This window comes from Pipistrellus hanaki, assembly GCF_964339955.1.
Source record: "Pipistrellus hanaki genome assembly, chromosome: 18".
NCBI classification, from domain to species: Eukaryota; Metazoa; Chordata; class Mammalia; order Chiroptera; family Vespertilionidae; genus Pipistrellus; species Pipistrellus hanaki.
In genome coordinates this window covers 34866553-34880691 of record NC_140520.1, presented here as the reverse complement: position 1 = coordinate 34880691, position 14139 = coordinate 34866553, and the positions used below count along the sequence as shown (strand labels likewise).

At 43.4% G+C, this 14139-nt stretch overlaps 1 protein-coding gene across 1 annotated transcript; it reads right to left on the bottom strand.

Annotated features, from left to right (window-relative positions):
- Positions 1-315: 315 nt before the first annotated feature.
- LOC311613072 (olfactory receptor 6K6-like) lies at positions 316-1266 on the bottom strand (the record flags this gene model as incomplete). Its single annotated transcript, XM_084866542.1, has 1 exon — positions 316-1266. Exon 1 carries the CDS (start codon positions 1261-1263, stop codon positions 316-318), a length of 948 nt encoding a protein of 315 aa, XP_084722668.1. The 5' UTR covers positions 1264-1266.
- Positions 1267-14139: the final 12873 nt, after the last annotated feature.

Here is a 14139-nt window from a genome sequence, read left to right as displayed (position 1 = left end):
TCCTGTTCTCTAGCCTCACCCCCATGTGGAACCACAGAAGAGCAGGCAGAAGCCCAGCAGGGAGAGTGTTAGGAAGATGCTACCTGTGCTAGAAAAGCAGGAAAACCAAGTATGCTGCTTCCGCTAACATATCTATGGTAGGGTCTTAATGTAAACAGGCTATGGCCACCAATGACCTGGACACAGTAGTTTATAATTTTTATTTATAATAATAGAACAAGTATCTGTAGCAATAGAAAAAGCATAATCATAAACAAGTCATAGAATGTAAAATGCTGAACTTCCAGAAAGTTTTTCACTCTCTAGGATCTAAATCTAGCTCCCAATCCTTCCTGCTCTCTTCTGAGAGCAGAAAAGCTTCTGGATAGCAATTTTTATGTCCTTGTTTCTCAAGCTGTAGATAATGGGGTTGAGGAAGGGAGTCAGGATAACAAAGGTGACAGGAATAACTGTGTCCCAAAACACTGAGTAGGTGGCCGAGAAGCGCAAATACATGACAGCCACACTGCCAAAGAACAGCAGGAACACTGCAATGTGGGCAGCACAGGTAGAGAAGGCCTTGTGACGACTCTGGGCTGAGGGCATCCGCAGAATCACCATGATGATCCGGATGTAGGAGAGGGCGATGACCAGGAAGGAGGACAGGATATTCACCGCATGTATGGCATCCTCAATGACCACTAAGGATGTGTCTGTGCAGGCCAAGCTCAGCACAGGCGTGAAGTCACAGAAGAGTTGATGGACCTCATTGGAGCCACAGAAAGGCAGGGTGGCAATCCACACAATCTCAGGGAGTATGAGGAGGAAGCCACAGAGACAGCAGGCAGCTGTCAGCTGGATGCAAAGATTGGAAGTCATGATAGTTGGGTAACGGAGAGGATTGCAGATGGCTATGTACCTGTCAATGGCCATCACGGTCAGGACACAGCCTTCTGTGATACCAAGAGAGTGGAAGAAGTACATCTGCAGGAGGCAGCCAGCCAGGGAAATGCTCTTCTGCTCGCTGACCTGATTGCATAGCATCTTGGGGATGGTGGTTGTGGTATACCAGATCTCCAGGAAGGAGAGGACACTGATGAAGAAATACATGGGGGTGTGCAGGGCCTTGTCCAGCTGGATGACAATGAATATCACTAGGTTCCCAGTTATGATAAATCCGTAGATGAGAAGCAATGGAATGAAGAATAACAGTCCACGTTCATGCAGATTCAGGAAGATAAAGAAGACAAAGTCAGTGACCATGGTCTGATTCCCACTGGCCATAGACTGTGTAATCTGTGGAGGGGAGAAAGGGGACAAACTCCTGGAAATGGGGTGGTGATTATTCATTGCAAAGTGCTTCACTCTTTTCTGTAATCAGTTACTTTAGCTGATTCTGGGATCCTAAACATGCCAGTTACAAATATCTCTCAGTTGTACTGAAAGATAAAGTTGAAATATTTGCTTTTGTAGCCCTAAATGAATCTTCAATTGAGGCAAAAGCAAACAAACAAAGATACATACACACAACCAAAAACAGTGACAAACAAATTTAATTCTCTGGAAATATTTTCAGGAGGTTCAGTCATTTTTAGAAAACATGCACCTATCTTTCCAGTTAATCTCTGAAAGATGAAATTGAGAAGGGCCGAAGACCGGGATGCCAGGACACAGGCTTTATTGGAGAGGTTCAGTGCTCAGGAATGTCTGGTTGCAGGTGGGGTTTACGTCTATCCATCAGTTGGAGGAAGGGAGGATCTATCATTCCAGGCTTCTGGTAATATTTTTTTTTTAAATTGAGAGTCCAGGCAAGGTCAGTGGGTGAAGGTCAATCTTCTGTAGCTACTTCAGCTGAGAGGCGGCGTGGTTTTGGGGCATCTACCTAGGGTCTCAAAGATTCTGGTGTTCGGTTCTGAATTCAGTGCCAGATAGATCTCTCCCACCTTCTGGTTGGTGAATGCCTGCATTCTGTTCTGCAAGAAACTAGTGAAACAATGCTTGAGACAGGGGCCAAAGAGCAAGATTAAGAGTATAGATACCAGTGGGCCTAATAGTGGGAGGAGCCATGGGGTAAAAAACAGGTAGTGTTTTAGTAAAAAACAGTTAGTATTTTCTGTGCTGGACGAAGGGTGCAGCAGCATGATTTCCCCAAGAGACTGGTTGGTGAAGTCTTGAGAGCAATCCTGTTGAGTCACTTAGGAGGTAAAAGCTGGTCCTGAGGCTGCCACAGCATCACTTGTCTGGTTTTGCTGCTTTTATGCGCCTGGAACTGAAAGATAACTGAGACCTAGAAGTTATTTTTAGGGGGAAAAGAGTAGGTGTCTCAGTTGCCTCAATAGTGAAAGGAAAGGAGAGAATAGGTTACCCTGGGAGTGAGGTTCTTATTTTCCCAGTTTTGCCCCTTGTTTGGCATCCACATGTTTCTTGTAGGTCCTGAGACAGGGTTTCAACGTAGGTAGAGCAGTGGTTAAGCTCCCTGTGGCAGTCCAACTCCTGCTGTGATGTCAAGGGTTAGGAGGAGAGGGATGATCTGGACTCCTCTTTTGTGTCAGATATGATGAATACGGGGACAGGTAAAGACTGATCATTGGGGCTGCATCTACATTGGGTGAGAGATAGATGAACATACAGGTTCCTGTCCAGCTGATGGGGAGACAGATGTGTTTCCCCCACAGAGGAAGAAAAATCCCTGATCATGGAGACAAGCTGATAGGTGTAAGGAGAAGAGGTGGGCTAAGGGGTATGAGATTCCTTTTTCTAGTTCTGCACTCCAAGCTGAGAGGGTAGTCACCATTGCACTACCAATAAGGAGTGATTGAAATTGTAGTGCAGTTAAAGTGGGAGGGAAAAGGAAGGAAAGGAGTAGTTGCCTAAGAGGTTAGACACTGAATATTCTGGTTGAGCTTAAGAGGTGTCCAGCAACCTTGTCCTGTCAGGCTTGGAGACTGAAGCCTCACTTTCTTGCTGAGAAAAAACAGGGGGTTGGAGAGGGAGCAAGCTCCGCAGCCATTCCCAGGCTAGCCAGGCCTCTAGTTGCTTGAGTTCCAAAGGGCACATTCTTCCTAGAGATAGAGGAGATAAGGAGATAAAGCATTTACAGTCCCAGGAATGGCTCAGCCTTGTGGGTCCAGAGAGTGAAACTGAGGTAGGTGACTGTGGTTTGGGACAGCTGGGTTTTATGAGGGGATGCAAGGTAGCCCTGGAGGGGCACTGAGGTAGAATGAGAAAAAAGTGAATGGGGAATTTTGAGGTAGCTAATGGCTATGAGACTAATCTATCAACCCCCATAATAGAGACTGAGGAGTGGACAAGGGTTCCAGCGAATTCAGTGGCCCTGGTGTCGATTAAAAAGGAGATCGGCTTACCTGCCACCACAGTCTTTACTCAAGGCTCTGTCCTGGTGATGTAAGTCTGTGGGGCCCTGTCAGGGCCTGGGCAGCTTCTTCGGTGGCCAGTCCCAGGAGGTCTGGGGCTCCAAACTGGATCCAAAGGGCGGCCGTGCTGGACTGGCTGAAGCATGACCCAGAGAAGCCAGACTGCAACCTGATTTCCAATGGCCTTCCCTTCCACACCTTGGGCAGGGTCCAGGAGGGGGTCTCGGGTTTGAGCAGGACTTGGCCCAGTGTCCTTCCATGCTGCATTTGAAGCATGGGCCTGGAGGAGGCTTAGCCCCTGACTTAACATCGGGAGGACTGGCACTTCGTTTGGGGTTCATGAGAGTAGTGGCTAGGAGCCGGAAGGCCTCCTAATGGGCCTCAGCCTTGGCCTGATCTTGCCTTGTTGTTGGATTTGGGTCTCCTTGTCTCTTTTATTAATGACTTTAAAGGTCAGGTTAACGAGGTCTTTTTTAAGGGGTTTGGGAACCTGAAGTTGTGGCGTATGTTGCAGGAGTAAAGGTCAGTGGAAAAAGAAACCTGAGATGCCTCTCAATCTGTGAGGCTGGACATAGAGAATAAAATGTGGACTCAGACTATGCCCTCAGTTCCTGCTGCCTCCCTCAGGGGTAGAGTGGATGAGGGAATAGAAGAAGCTGTTGAGGAAGGCAGACTTTAAGCCTGAGAATGAGTGTTAGATGGGAAAGGCTGTTTTGGAGCTTAGGTTCTCAAGATTTGAATTCTCAGAGACTGGGGAGAAGGCAGCTAGCTGTTGGTTCAATTTGAGAAAGATCAGAGTGAGAAGGGAATGGCCAACCACCTGTGAATTTATTTGCTGGAAGCCACTGGAGCAGAGATTAGGCAGAGAGAACAGGGGAAGGTGGGCTCCATTAGAAATCTCAGAGGTAGGAATGCCTCACCTTATAAGGGCGGGACCAGGAGGAACTGCTCAAGGAGGGGCGTGCAAGAAACATAGATCAGCTGCCTCCCGAACACCCCCCACCAGGGATGTGCCACAACCAAGGCACATGCCCATGACCAGAATTCAATCAGGGACACCCCACCTCCCCAGTCCACAGGCTGACACTCTATCCACTGAGCCAAACCAGTTAGGGCTAAACTTTATTTTATTGTTGACACCATTTCAGATGCCCCCCATCCCCTACTTTGCACACCTCTACCAGCCCCAGTCCCCCAGCCCTCTGGCCATCACCACACTATACTACCCATCAATAGAGGAGTGGATATAAAACTGTTTTTTCTTCTTTTCAAATACATTTGTGTATAAAACCCAAAGATTTTAGCCTGATATTCCTTGCCTTTTTTATCTGGTCCTAATTAAACATTAGAGGCAAATATTTTTCTACATACTTATCTGCTCAATCAAATAGGACCATTTTCTTGCACTTCCATTTTTTTCTCATGTCACTCTTTCCTTCCATTTTTAAAAAATATATTTTATTAATTTTCCACAGAGAGGAAGGGAGAGGGATAGAGAGCTAGAAACGTCAATGAGAGAGAAACATCCACCAGCTGCCTCTTGCACACCCCCTACTGGGGATGTGCCCGCAACCAATGTACATGTCCTTTACCAGAATGGAACCTGGGATCTTTTAGTCCCCAGACTGACACTCTATCCACTGAGCCAAACCGGTTTCGGCTCCTTCCATTTTTTTTAAACCTCTTTCTGTTGGAATCCTAGTTGCCAATGTTCATTAAATGTTCCCATTATCATGGAAGTAAAAACCATGACTGTCAGAAGTAAACACTCACTGTCGGAAGTAAACACTTTCTCCTCTGACTCTTAAGAGTGCTTTATATTTTCCTCTTTCATGACTTCTAACACATCCTTCTTGCATTTTAGATATTTACAAATAAAATAGCATGATCTCCCAGCATGATGTAGAATGAAGGGTAAACAAAATAGTGTTATTGAATAGTTCCCACGCAATAGTCATTAGACTAGGCATTTTCATATTTCATTTCATTTCATTTATTTCTACCGATGATAGAGAGGTTATTATTACTGTTCTATAGGTAGAGAAACTGAAAACCAGAGGAAAGAAATAACTTCTCCAAATTCACACAGCGAGGATGCAAAACAAAAACGGAAAGTCTGGTCTGCAGGTCCATGAAGCCCACTATTATTTTTATGCCACAGTGGAAAATTCAGGTCAGAAGTTTTCAGTCATTCTGTCTGTTTCCTGCTCTAAACACCACTATATATTAGAACTATGCGGGGTATGAAATGATAGAGCTGATATGTTTTTGTTTGTTAGCTAGTTTGTTTTTTAGATAAAAAATAGATGAAAATAAATGCATTGCAGAGTACAAAAATTACTTTATAGATGATGCCCTTGACCTTATGCCTTCAGTCCTGAGGAAGAAGGATAGGAATGATGGGCTTTGGAAGGGAATAAGCAATGATGCTTAGCAGAATGGTAGAGCCCAAATGGGAAAAGGTGTGACAGATCTGAGGGTGCTCTGACCTAGACAGCCAGCTACTTCTTTTACTGTATCTTTACTGTGTTGTCTTTTTTGGCTTAAAGTACCAGAGGATGACCATGCTAAGTAGTCATTATTGAAAACAAGTCAACAAAGCAGGAGACAATGGGGGCTATGAGATAATGCAAGAATATGTGAGCGCTATGTGGCCCATAAAGGCCAAATAAAGTGGCTACTTTGTGGCTCTGCGTGAGGCCCTTCTTTCCCACTAATAAGGCTGCATTATTATTAATATTCATCATTCATACGTTTATTTATTTGATACTCATATGCTGACTGATCCTCTGTTATGTGCGAATCACTGCGACAGGTTGAAGGGCTCTATAAAATGGAATACAACATTATTCTTGCTTCTGAAAGGGCATTTTCAATTTCCTGGAAAGATGGATAATACGCAGTGCCATGGGGCTCTGTCTACAAATAGTCCTTGTATTGTAAACAGAAACTTGAATTAGATATAGTCCTGGAACAAAAGCACTGAGTTTCTCTGTTACTCCCCAATGAACCACCATTCTTTGAGATTCAACAAAATAGTAGTGTTGGGAAGACCTTAGACAATATCAGTATCTTTATCCGCTCAGTGAACTACATCCTTTCTAATGTTCCTTCTAGAATTATTCAATCATATAATAAAGTTTCCAAATTGTGAAGTTTTATCCCATATATTGAGAAAGTTTTATCCTGAAAGATTAGGGAAAATCAGGGCCCAGAGAGTTAGGATTTAAGGAATGTGCTGGGCAATAGTAAAGGTAAAAGGCAGGTTAGCAATCTGGATTGGATATTGCCCCTTTGATAGTCTTAGCACTTACCATGCCTGAGTTCACAAGAATCCTCCTCAGAATTCCTGCAGCAACATGCCCACCTCTGTTACTGGGTCAATGAGGATATAAATGCCTCTGAGGGATGTCAGGGAATATCCCGAATGAAAGATTGTCTTTCCTGGGAGTTCCTCTTTAGATGATGCAAGATCAAAGGAAAATGATGCATCTCTCTCTCCTCTAAGGGACAAATTAGGGGAAAAGTGTCTCGTAGTAATTAGACATTCCCCAGGGTGAGATGGAAGAAACTTCCAGGCAGCTCAACAACCTTGTCTCTCACAGAGAGTGCACCTGGGGGTGAAGAGAGTGGGTGCCTGGTGTAGTTATCAGAATAGACTTCAGTTAGGATCATGCTTCTGTGGAATACACAATCATACACCTCACTTTCTTCTCAGCCTTTCACTCACTGGTTACTATGCTTTTCATTTCTTCTGCTGATATACTATTGCTACTACTACTAATAATAATGTTTCAAAAGTTTAAAATACACATTGCCTCCTTTGATTCTTTACATGTCCTCTGTAAACACTGACTTTTTAATCACTCAAATAATTTGTATGCTTAGCATGGATAAGATGGTAAATTTTATGTTACATGCTTTACACTCTATATGTATGAAGAAGACAAGAAAAGTTATTTCTATTTTGCAGATAGAGAGATCAGAGAAGCAAAGGTTTGCCCCAGTTCACATAAGCAACACAAGATGGTGAAGAATTTGCATCTTGGTCCTCTAATCTCCAATATCATTAAATATTACCTTTATATTTTAATTATAACTCTACTAGAAGCCCAGTGCATGAAATTCCATTCAAGGAGGTGTGTGTCCCTCAGCCCAGCCTGCACCCTCTCCAGTCTGGGATCCCTTAAGTGGTGTTTGACAGCCAATTTAGAGGGATCGGGCCATGGGGTGTGGCCAGCCTGGGTGAAGGGCTGAGGGATGTTTGCAGGCTGGCCACACACCCTGGAGACCCAAACTCCCAGCCCCTCCTTTTTTTTCTTTTCTTTCTTTCTTTCTTTTTTTTTTTTTCAGCGCCTCCTTGAGCAGAGGCCAGGGCTGGCTGGAAGCAGGTATCTGAGATTTATTTATCTTCTATAATTAAAACTTTGTAGCCTTGAGTGGAGGCCAAGTCCAGCCAGGGCAGGCAGGAAGTTTGGCTTCCTCCATCACTGAGGGCAACCCAAGCCTCCTGCTTGCTCCAGCTCTGTGGCTGTCGCCATCTTTGATGGTTTTATTTGCATACTCACCCCTGATTGGCTGGTGGGTGTAGCAGAGTGATGGTCAATTTGCATGTTTCTCCTTTATTAGTGTAGATTGGTTACTCCCATATACATGTTCATCTTGATGTCTTACTTAACTTGCAATACAATTTAATAGGACTTGGTTTGTCTAAGAGAGAGAAAACTGAAAATAAAGGATATTCCTGAACTCTTGCTTATATCTCTCGCCCCATTTCCCACTCTGCTCCTTGCCTTACACTCAGCAACCAAACTGCTTGTAGCTGTATTCTCACAATGTGGTTTGATCCATTGTTCTTTGTTTTTGTTTCATCCCTCTTCCTGGAATTCCAACCCTGCTTGTCATTTCCCCCAAATACATGCACTTGCTTTTAGGGTTAAGCATAGTACTTCCTCTTTCAAGAAGTCTTTCCTGATCCCCAGGCTTTTGTTTTTTTTTGTGTGTGTGTGTGTGTGTGTGTGTGTGTGTTTGTGTGTGTGTGTGCATGTGTATGTGTGTGTGCTTGGACTCTTAAAGCGTCTAAGGCATACATATGCTATTGAATATATCTAGTTATATGTAAAGATTATAAGAACTTTGATGATTATCATTATTTATTCATATTTGAACCAGGGGCTCGCATGTACCTCAAGTAATGTATGTTTATTGAAAGAGGATAAATTAAGCTCAAGATTTTAAAATATTTCCTCTAATTAATTCCCTTTTAATGTGCAGAAATTTTGTATATTGAGCTTCTAGTCCTATATAATAAAAGGCTAATATGCAAATTTTCCCCTCAGGAGCTCTACCAACCAGGCATTCAATTGTCTGCTGTGACATGTGCTGACCACCAGGGGGTGGAAGGCCCCAGTTGGCAAACTGCAGCTAGGGGAAGGAAGGCCCCAATTGGCCCGGATCACCAACCAGGCCTAGGGACTCTACCTTGCATGAATTTTGTGCACCAGGCCTCTAGCATATATATATAATTATTCACATCCCACAACTGTTAGAATGGTTGTTATCAATAAGACAAATAATAATAAATGTTGGAAAGGTTGTGGAGATAAAGGAACCCTCATTCACTGCTGGTGAGAATGTACACTGGTATAGCCTCTATGAAAAACACTATGATGGGTCCTCAAAAATTTAAGAATAGAATTACCATATGATCCAGCAACACCTCTTTTGGGTCATCTATTTGAAAACATTTATTCCCAAAGATACATGAATCAATGTTCAGTGCAGTTCTAATCACAGTGCCCAAGTCTTGTAAATAACCAATGTGTCCTTTGATATATGATTGAATAAAGATAATGTATTCATATATACTATAGAATACTACCCAGGCATAAGAAAAGATGAAATACTGGGAACAATGTGGATGGACCTTGAGAATATTATGCTAAGTGAAGTAAGTCAGAAAACAATAAGAAACATATGATTTCACTCATATGTGGGACATAAAACTGAAACATATAGACACAGACAACAGTATGGTGGCTACCTGAGGGAAGGTAGGGTAGTAAACAATAAAGGGAGCCAAATATATGATTTTAAAAAAAGCTATTTATTGTACTTCTGTTTGTTATAGCAAGACTGAAGTAACCCATGAATCTCCCAATAAGGAACAATTACACACACAATGGGACACCATAGAGCTGTTTACCAAAACTTTATTTCTACAATGATATGCAACAATCTCCAGAGAGCTATAATAATATTTGTATTTATTTGTTTTTGCATGAGGAAACACTTCAAAGTTGTAGAAAACACAAATGGAGATTGTAGCCTTCTGTGGGGTGTGAGCTGGCTAGGAGGAGAAAGGGGCACATGTGCTGGCTGAAGAAATACTCTTCTCATATACCATTTGAAAGGTTCTGGGTCACACAGAACAGACTCAAGGCTCAGGGTAATCAAAATGATATTTGTTCCTGTCCCCTGGGTCCAGGCGAGCTAACTTGAGAAAGAGCCATCGGTGAATGGGAAGGCAGCAGGCTTTATATGCTCAGGGAGAGCTGCAGACGGGGGGCTTCAGCTTGACCCAGGTATCAGGACCAAGATCCCCACATTCCCCATCGCCTTTTCTCCCTCCACCTGTGTAGTTTTATGACCTTGTCCTTTGTCCTTCTGCTGGCACTAGACATCCCTTCTCAGGGGGTTGTGCAGGGGTGACGGTCTTCAGGAATTTCTGTAAAATAACCACTCAAAGGGAGCATGTTTGTGCAAGGCTTAGACTAGCAGAATAAGCTTTCCATTTAACATTTGTTAGATTTTGTAAGGCTCAAGCCTTGTGTTCTCCAGTTAACCCTTTCACCATTTACAAATTATTTTGATTTTTAAAATGATATAGGCATGCAATCAACTAAAACATTATGTTTATTTTTAAAGTACTTTTGAATCCATTCCAAAGAAGGCAAGCCACTGTCCTCTCTTGATGACAGCGAAGTTGTGTTGGTACAGACAGGCTTCAGGTAACTGGGCCTGAGCGGGCTCTTTCTGAGCCTTCAGTGGAGACACCTCTTGTAAGGACAGACCCACTTCAGGAGCTGAGATCAGAAAGGGTGTTCCTATGTCAGCTCATGCTGGGAAAATCAAGGCCTTCTCTCAAATGGACATCCTTTTTTATGATAGTGATGGAATCTTTGTGCTTGATGCTTAGTCTGTGTGCTTACCCCAGGTGGTTCACCCCGAGGTGACTTCGGGTCCTGCTGGCAACTCACAAAGACTCTGTGGAATTTGTGTGTGTGCAGATGAGAAGCTTTACCTGTTCATGGCTGACACAGGTGTCACGTGCCACAAAAATGGTCACACCTGTCCCAAAACCACTCACATCTTCCATGGAGCAGTTGCCTTGCTTCAGGAAACTTTAAAGTTCTGACCTCAAGCCTTCACACTTAGAGCAATTTGGCGACCTGGAATGCTGAGATGGTGGCTAGAGGTAGAAGGACACGCTGTCCAAAGGAAATCAGAAAGAAAAATGTACCAATGAAACATTCCGATGAATGATGTGTAGATTTGAGACACAAAAGTCAAAGAAATATCAAAAGCATTTGTTTATTCCACTTGGTTAATTTGCATTGAACCATGTCACTTTTATTTTTCTTTCTTGTACCTGTCAATTTACAATAGAATATAGAACTGCTGTGTGTAATTAATTCATGATCAATTGTGGATATCTAACTCCCCATCAAAGTATCACTGATTGATACTAAAATGCCCCAAAGTTCTATGAGGTGCTTCCTTTATCTCACTCAAAGCTGTGGGTTCTCCTTTCATTTTAATGCAAGTATGTCAGGCTTCAAAAAATATCTTTAGGTTTTTAAGGGACTTTGAAGTTGATTTGATTTTCAGTATGTAGTCAAAGAAATAAATTATGCAAAATCAACCAGGCTTTCTTTATATATACACACTGAGCAATAAAAATCAACCTATATTTCACACAAACTAGCTGGCGCACATACACACACACACACACACACACACACACACACACACGTGGCAACACTGGGACTTGGACCAACTCCTTTTCCTCTCAGTTCTGGATATTCAAATTTAACCATCTGGGTCTATCAAGTTCAGATCTTGCTTTCTTTCAGAAGTTTTGCAAGCCTAGAATCAAAACTCCTTAAGCAAGAACGGATGTGAGCAGTCATCCACCCAGGCTCTCATTTGGCAGACAGAGAGAAAATGAGGCTGAGGAAGGCTTGCCAAGGTCACCAAACCACTGGATTGGGTCTGGGGGTGAATCCATGCTCTAAGTCCAGTAATCTTTCCATTTTTATTTATTCACAAACATGATTACAAATAATTTTATGAAGAGTTTTCATAACCCAAAGGATGTCTCTGCCATATTCCAGTTCTTGGTAACCCATGAGCATTTCATCCTTGGCAAGTCATGTGACTCACTTGGTCCTCAATTCACTCATCTGGGTAGTCAGAATCCTCAACTAAGTCATCTCAGCAGAGAAGTAGTTTAAAAGCCAGCGGAGGAAAGGGGGCAGAGGGAATGGCCAGCGCTTCGGGTCCATTTCCACCTCTATCCCAGTTGGTTTTCTGCTTTGTAGTTATCTTCTCTCTAGTTACAGTTCTAATGCCGTTTGTTTGAAAACATGGGATCAGCTATCTCCCGAGCATAGTCTTTGATACTTCAGGAAACTTTGGTCTGCTTCTTGCTAATGTTATGCAGTAACTGCTGAGCTAACGTGAAGAAGGAAAGAACACTCCTAGTCCCAGGTGACCTGCCTGCCTGTGCAGACACAAACAAGGGTGCGCTCCACACACAGAATGGGAGTCAGTGCCTCATGGGAAACGTCAGTCATATAGGGCTTCAGACATATGGACCGAGATCCCGGAACCTCAGGCTGGATAATGGCCTAACAATGGCAAACTCCTACTAATGGTAAGTGGCAGAGACAATGGCGAAATCAGAGCAGAGTCTGTCTGAGATGCCTCATGTCCCAGTGAATCTCCTGGTTTTGCTAACAGAGAATTGGAGTATGTGATTGACCGAAAATGAGTCTCTTAGTAGATCCAGGTGCCACAGGCTGGCAAAGGTTAAGGTCCGGGTAATGATGCGCCCTAACATTTTCTGATTCTATTGATTTTCATTGTGTCTCCCATTTATTCCCGCTGGCAAGCCTTCCTCTCCATCCATTCTGGACTGTTACTACTTCATGAATTCATCTCTCTACCTGTCCTGAGTTCTTCACCTAAATGTCTTCCTCTTCTCCTCACCAAGGCGTGAACATGACAGCCATCATTTTTGCTGTGATCCTAGACTTGTCTGACTCTTAGTTTTTTTTTTTTTTTATCTATTTTTGTTTACACACCCATTTCAGTGGGGGCTCCAACAGTATCACTGCAATTAACACTATTTTCTTGGCGGTAAAATATAGGTATCAAATTATTAATGGCTGATCTGAATGGACTAAAGGTTGGTCAATTTTAAATGTTATTTCGCCTGATCTTAATAAATAAGGGCTCTGTTCTGGGTAAGCCTCAGACCTCTATTTGAAAAGCAGAGAATAGCTGTTTGTGTCCTGTTCTACCTTGTCTCACTAGGGAGGCGCTATTCAAGTGTGAGAGTGCTTGGTGAGGTGAAGAGATGGATCAATACACAGAGTCGTAGGCATTCTGTACATGGGGAAGGTATGCAGACGGCCTGGTACCTCGGCTCAGAGGTCCAACAGCACAGTATGATCCTGGCAATGTTGTAGCAGTGTGTGTGAAACCAGTCTTACATATCCATGCCCATTCTTCTCAGTTAGATTGCAGGCAATTGCATTTAACGTCTCCATGCTGAGCCAATTCAGGTTTTTGCTTCGGCTTCTCTTTGACCAAGCAGAGGAGCCTGGCACCCATTGCTGCATTATTGCTGCCACATGTAGAGTGTTTCAAGGGCCCGGGTTCCTAGACATTCCACAGGGAGGCAAGTGAGCCGGATTTACCCAGCTCAGGAAATCCACAAAACTTTTCTTTTGAGTGACTCAGGGGAACAGAGCAAACAAACTAGTAATGAGAAGGCAAACAAACTGCTTCAATTGAACTGGGAAGCCAAGGTTGAGGCAAGGGAGCTGTTCCCAGGGCGTGCTGTGCTCCTTTAATGAAGCATGTCCTCAACTTCTGTAATTGCCAGCACGTTCTCTGCAGAGACCAATTGCTACCTGAGCTGCGGAGCAGGGAGCTTTGAAGGGACCCGGGTTTCCTCCTCTGGCCCTCCTCAGTTAATACTAATGAAGAACATGTGAATGCAGACCCGGAAGGAAGCAGTCCCAGAATGCAGTTCTTCTGGGAGTCCTCTCCACGGGCCTGATGAGGAGACACCCGTGTCCCAGCTTTCCCTGCACCGCACACAGGAGCGTCTATCTGCATCCACAGGAGGCCTGAGGACGTGCAGGCTGGGAATCAGGATGCGGGCATCTTAATCTGTGTTCTGCCACTAATTAATTCCAACTTAAAGCGGGTCATATGCCTTCCCCCGACTCTTATTTTTAAATACATGGAAACTGAACTTCCTGAACTATGATACGTGGTTCCTTTTCATTGTAATTTATAGACTATGAAAAGTGATGTGTTTTTCATTCTGATGCCCAGGTCAACAACATCAAGAATCAAGAATAATAGTCTCATTTCTGTTTTAAAAACAAGTTTCTGAGCATGGTGATTGTGTAGGGAATAGTAGGGAACATGAAAGTAGGATAAATATATACCCCAAGAAGCATCCCCCCTTAAAAGGGATGTGTACTAT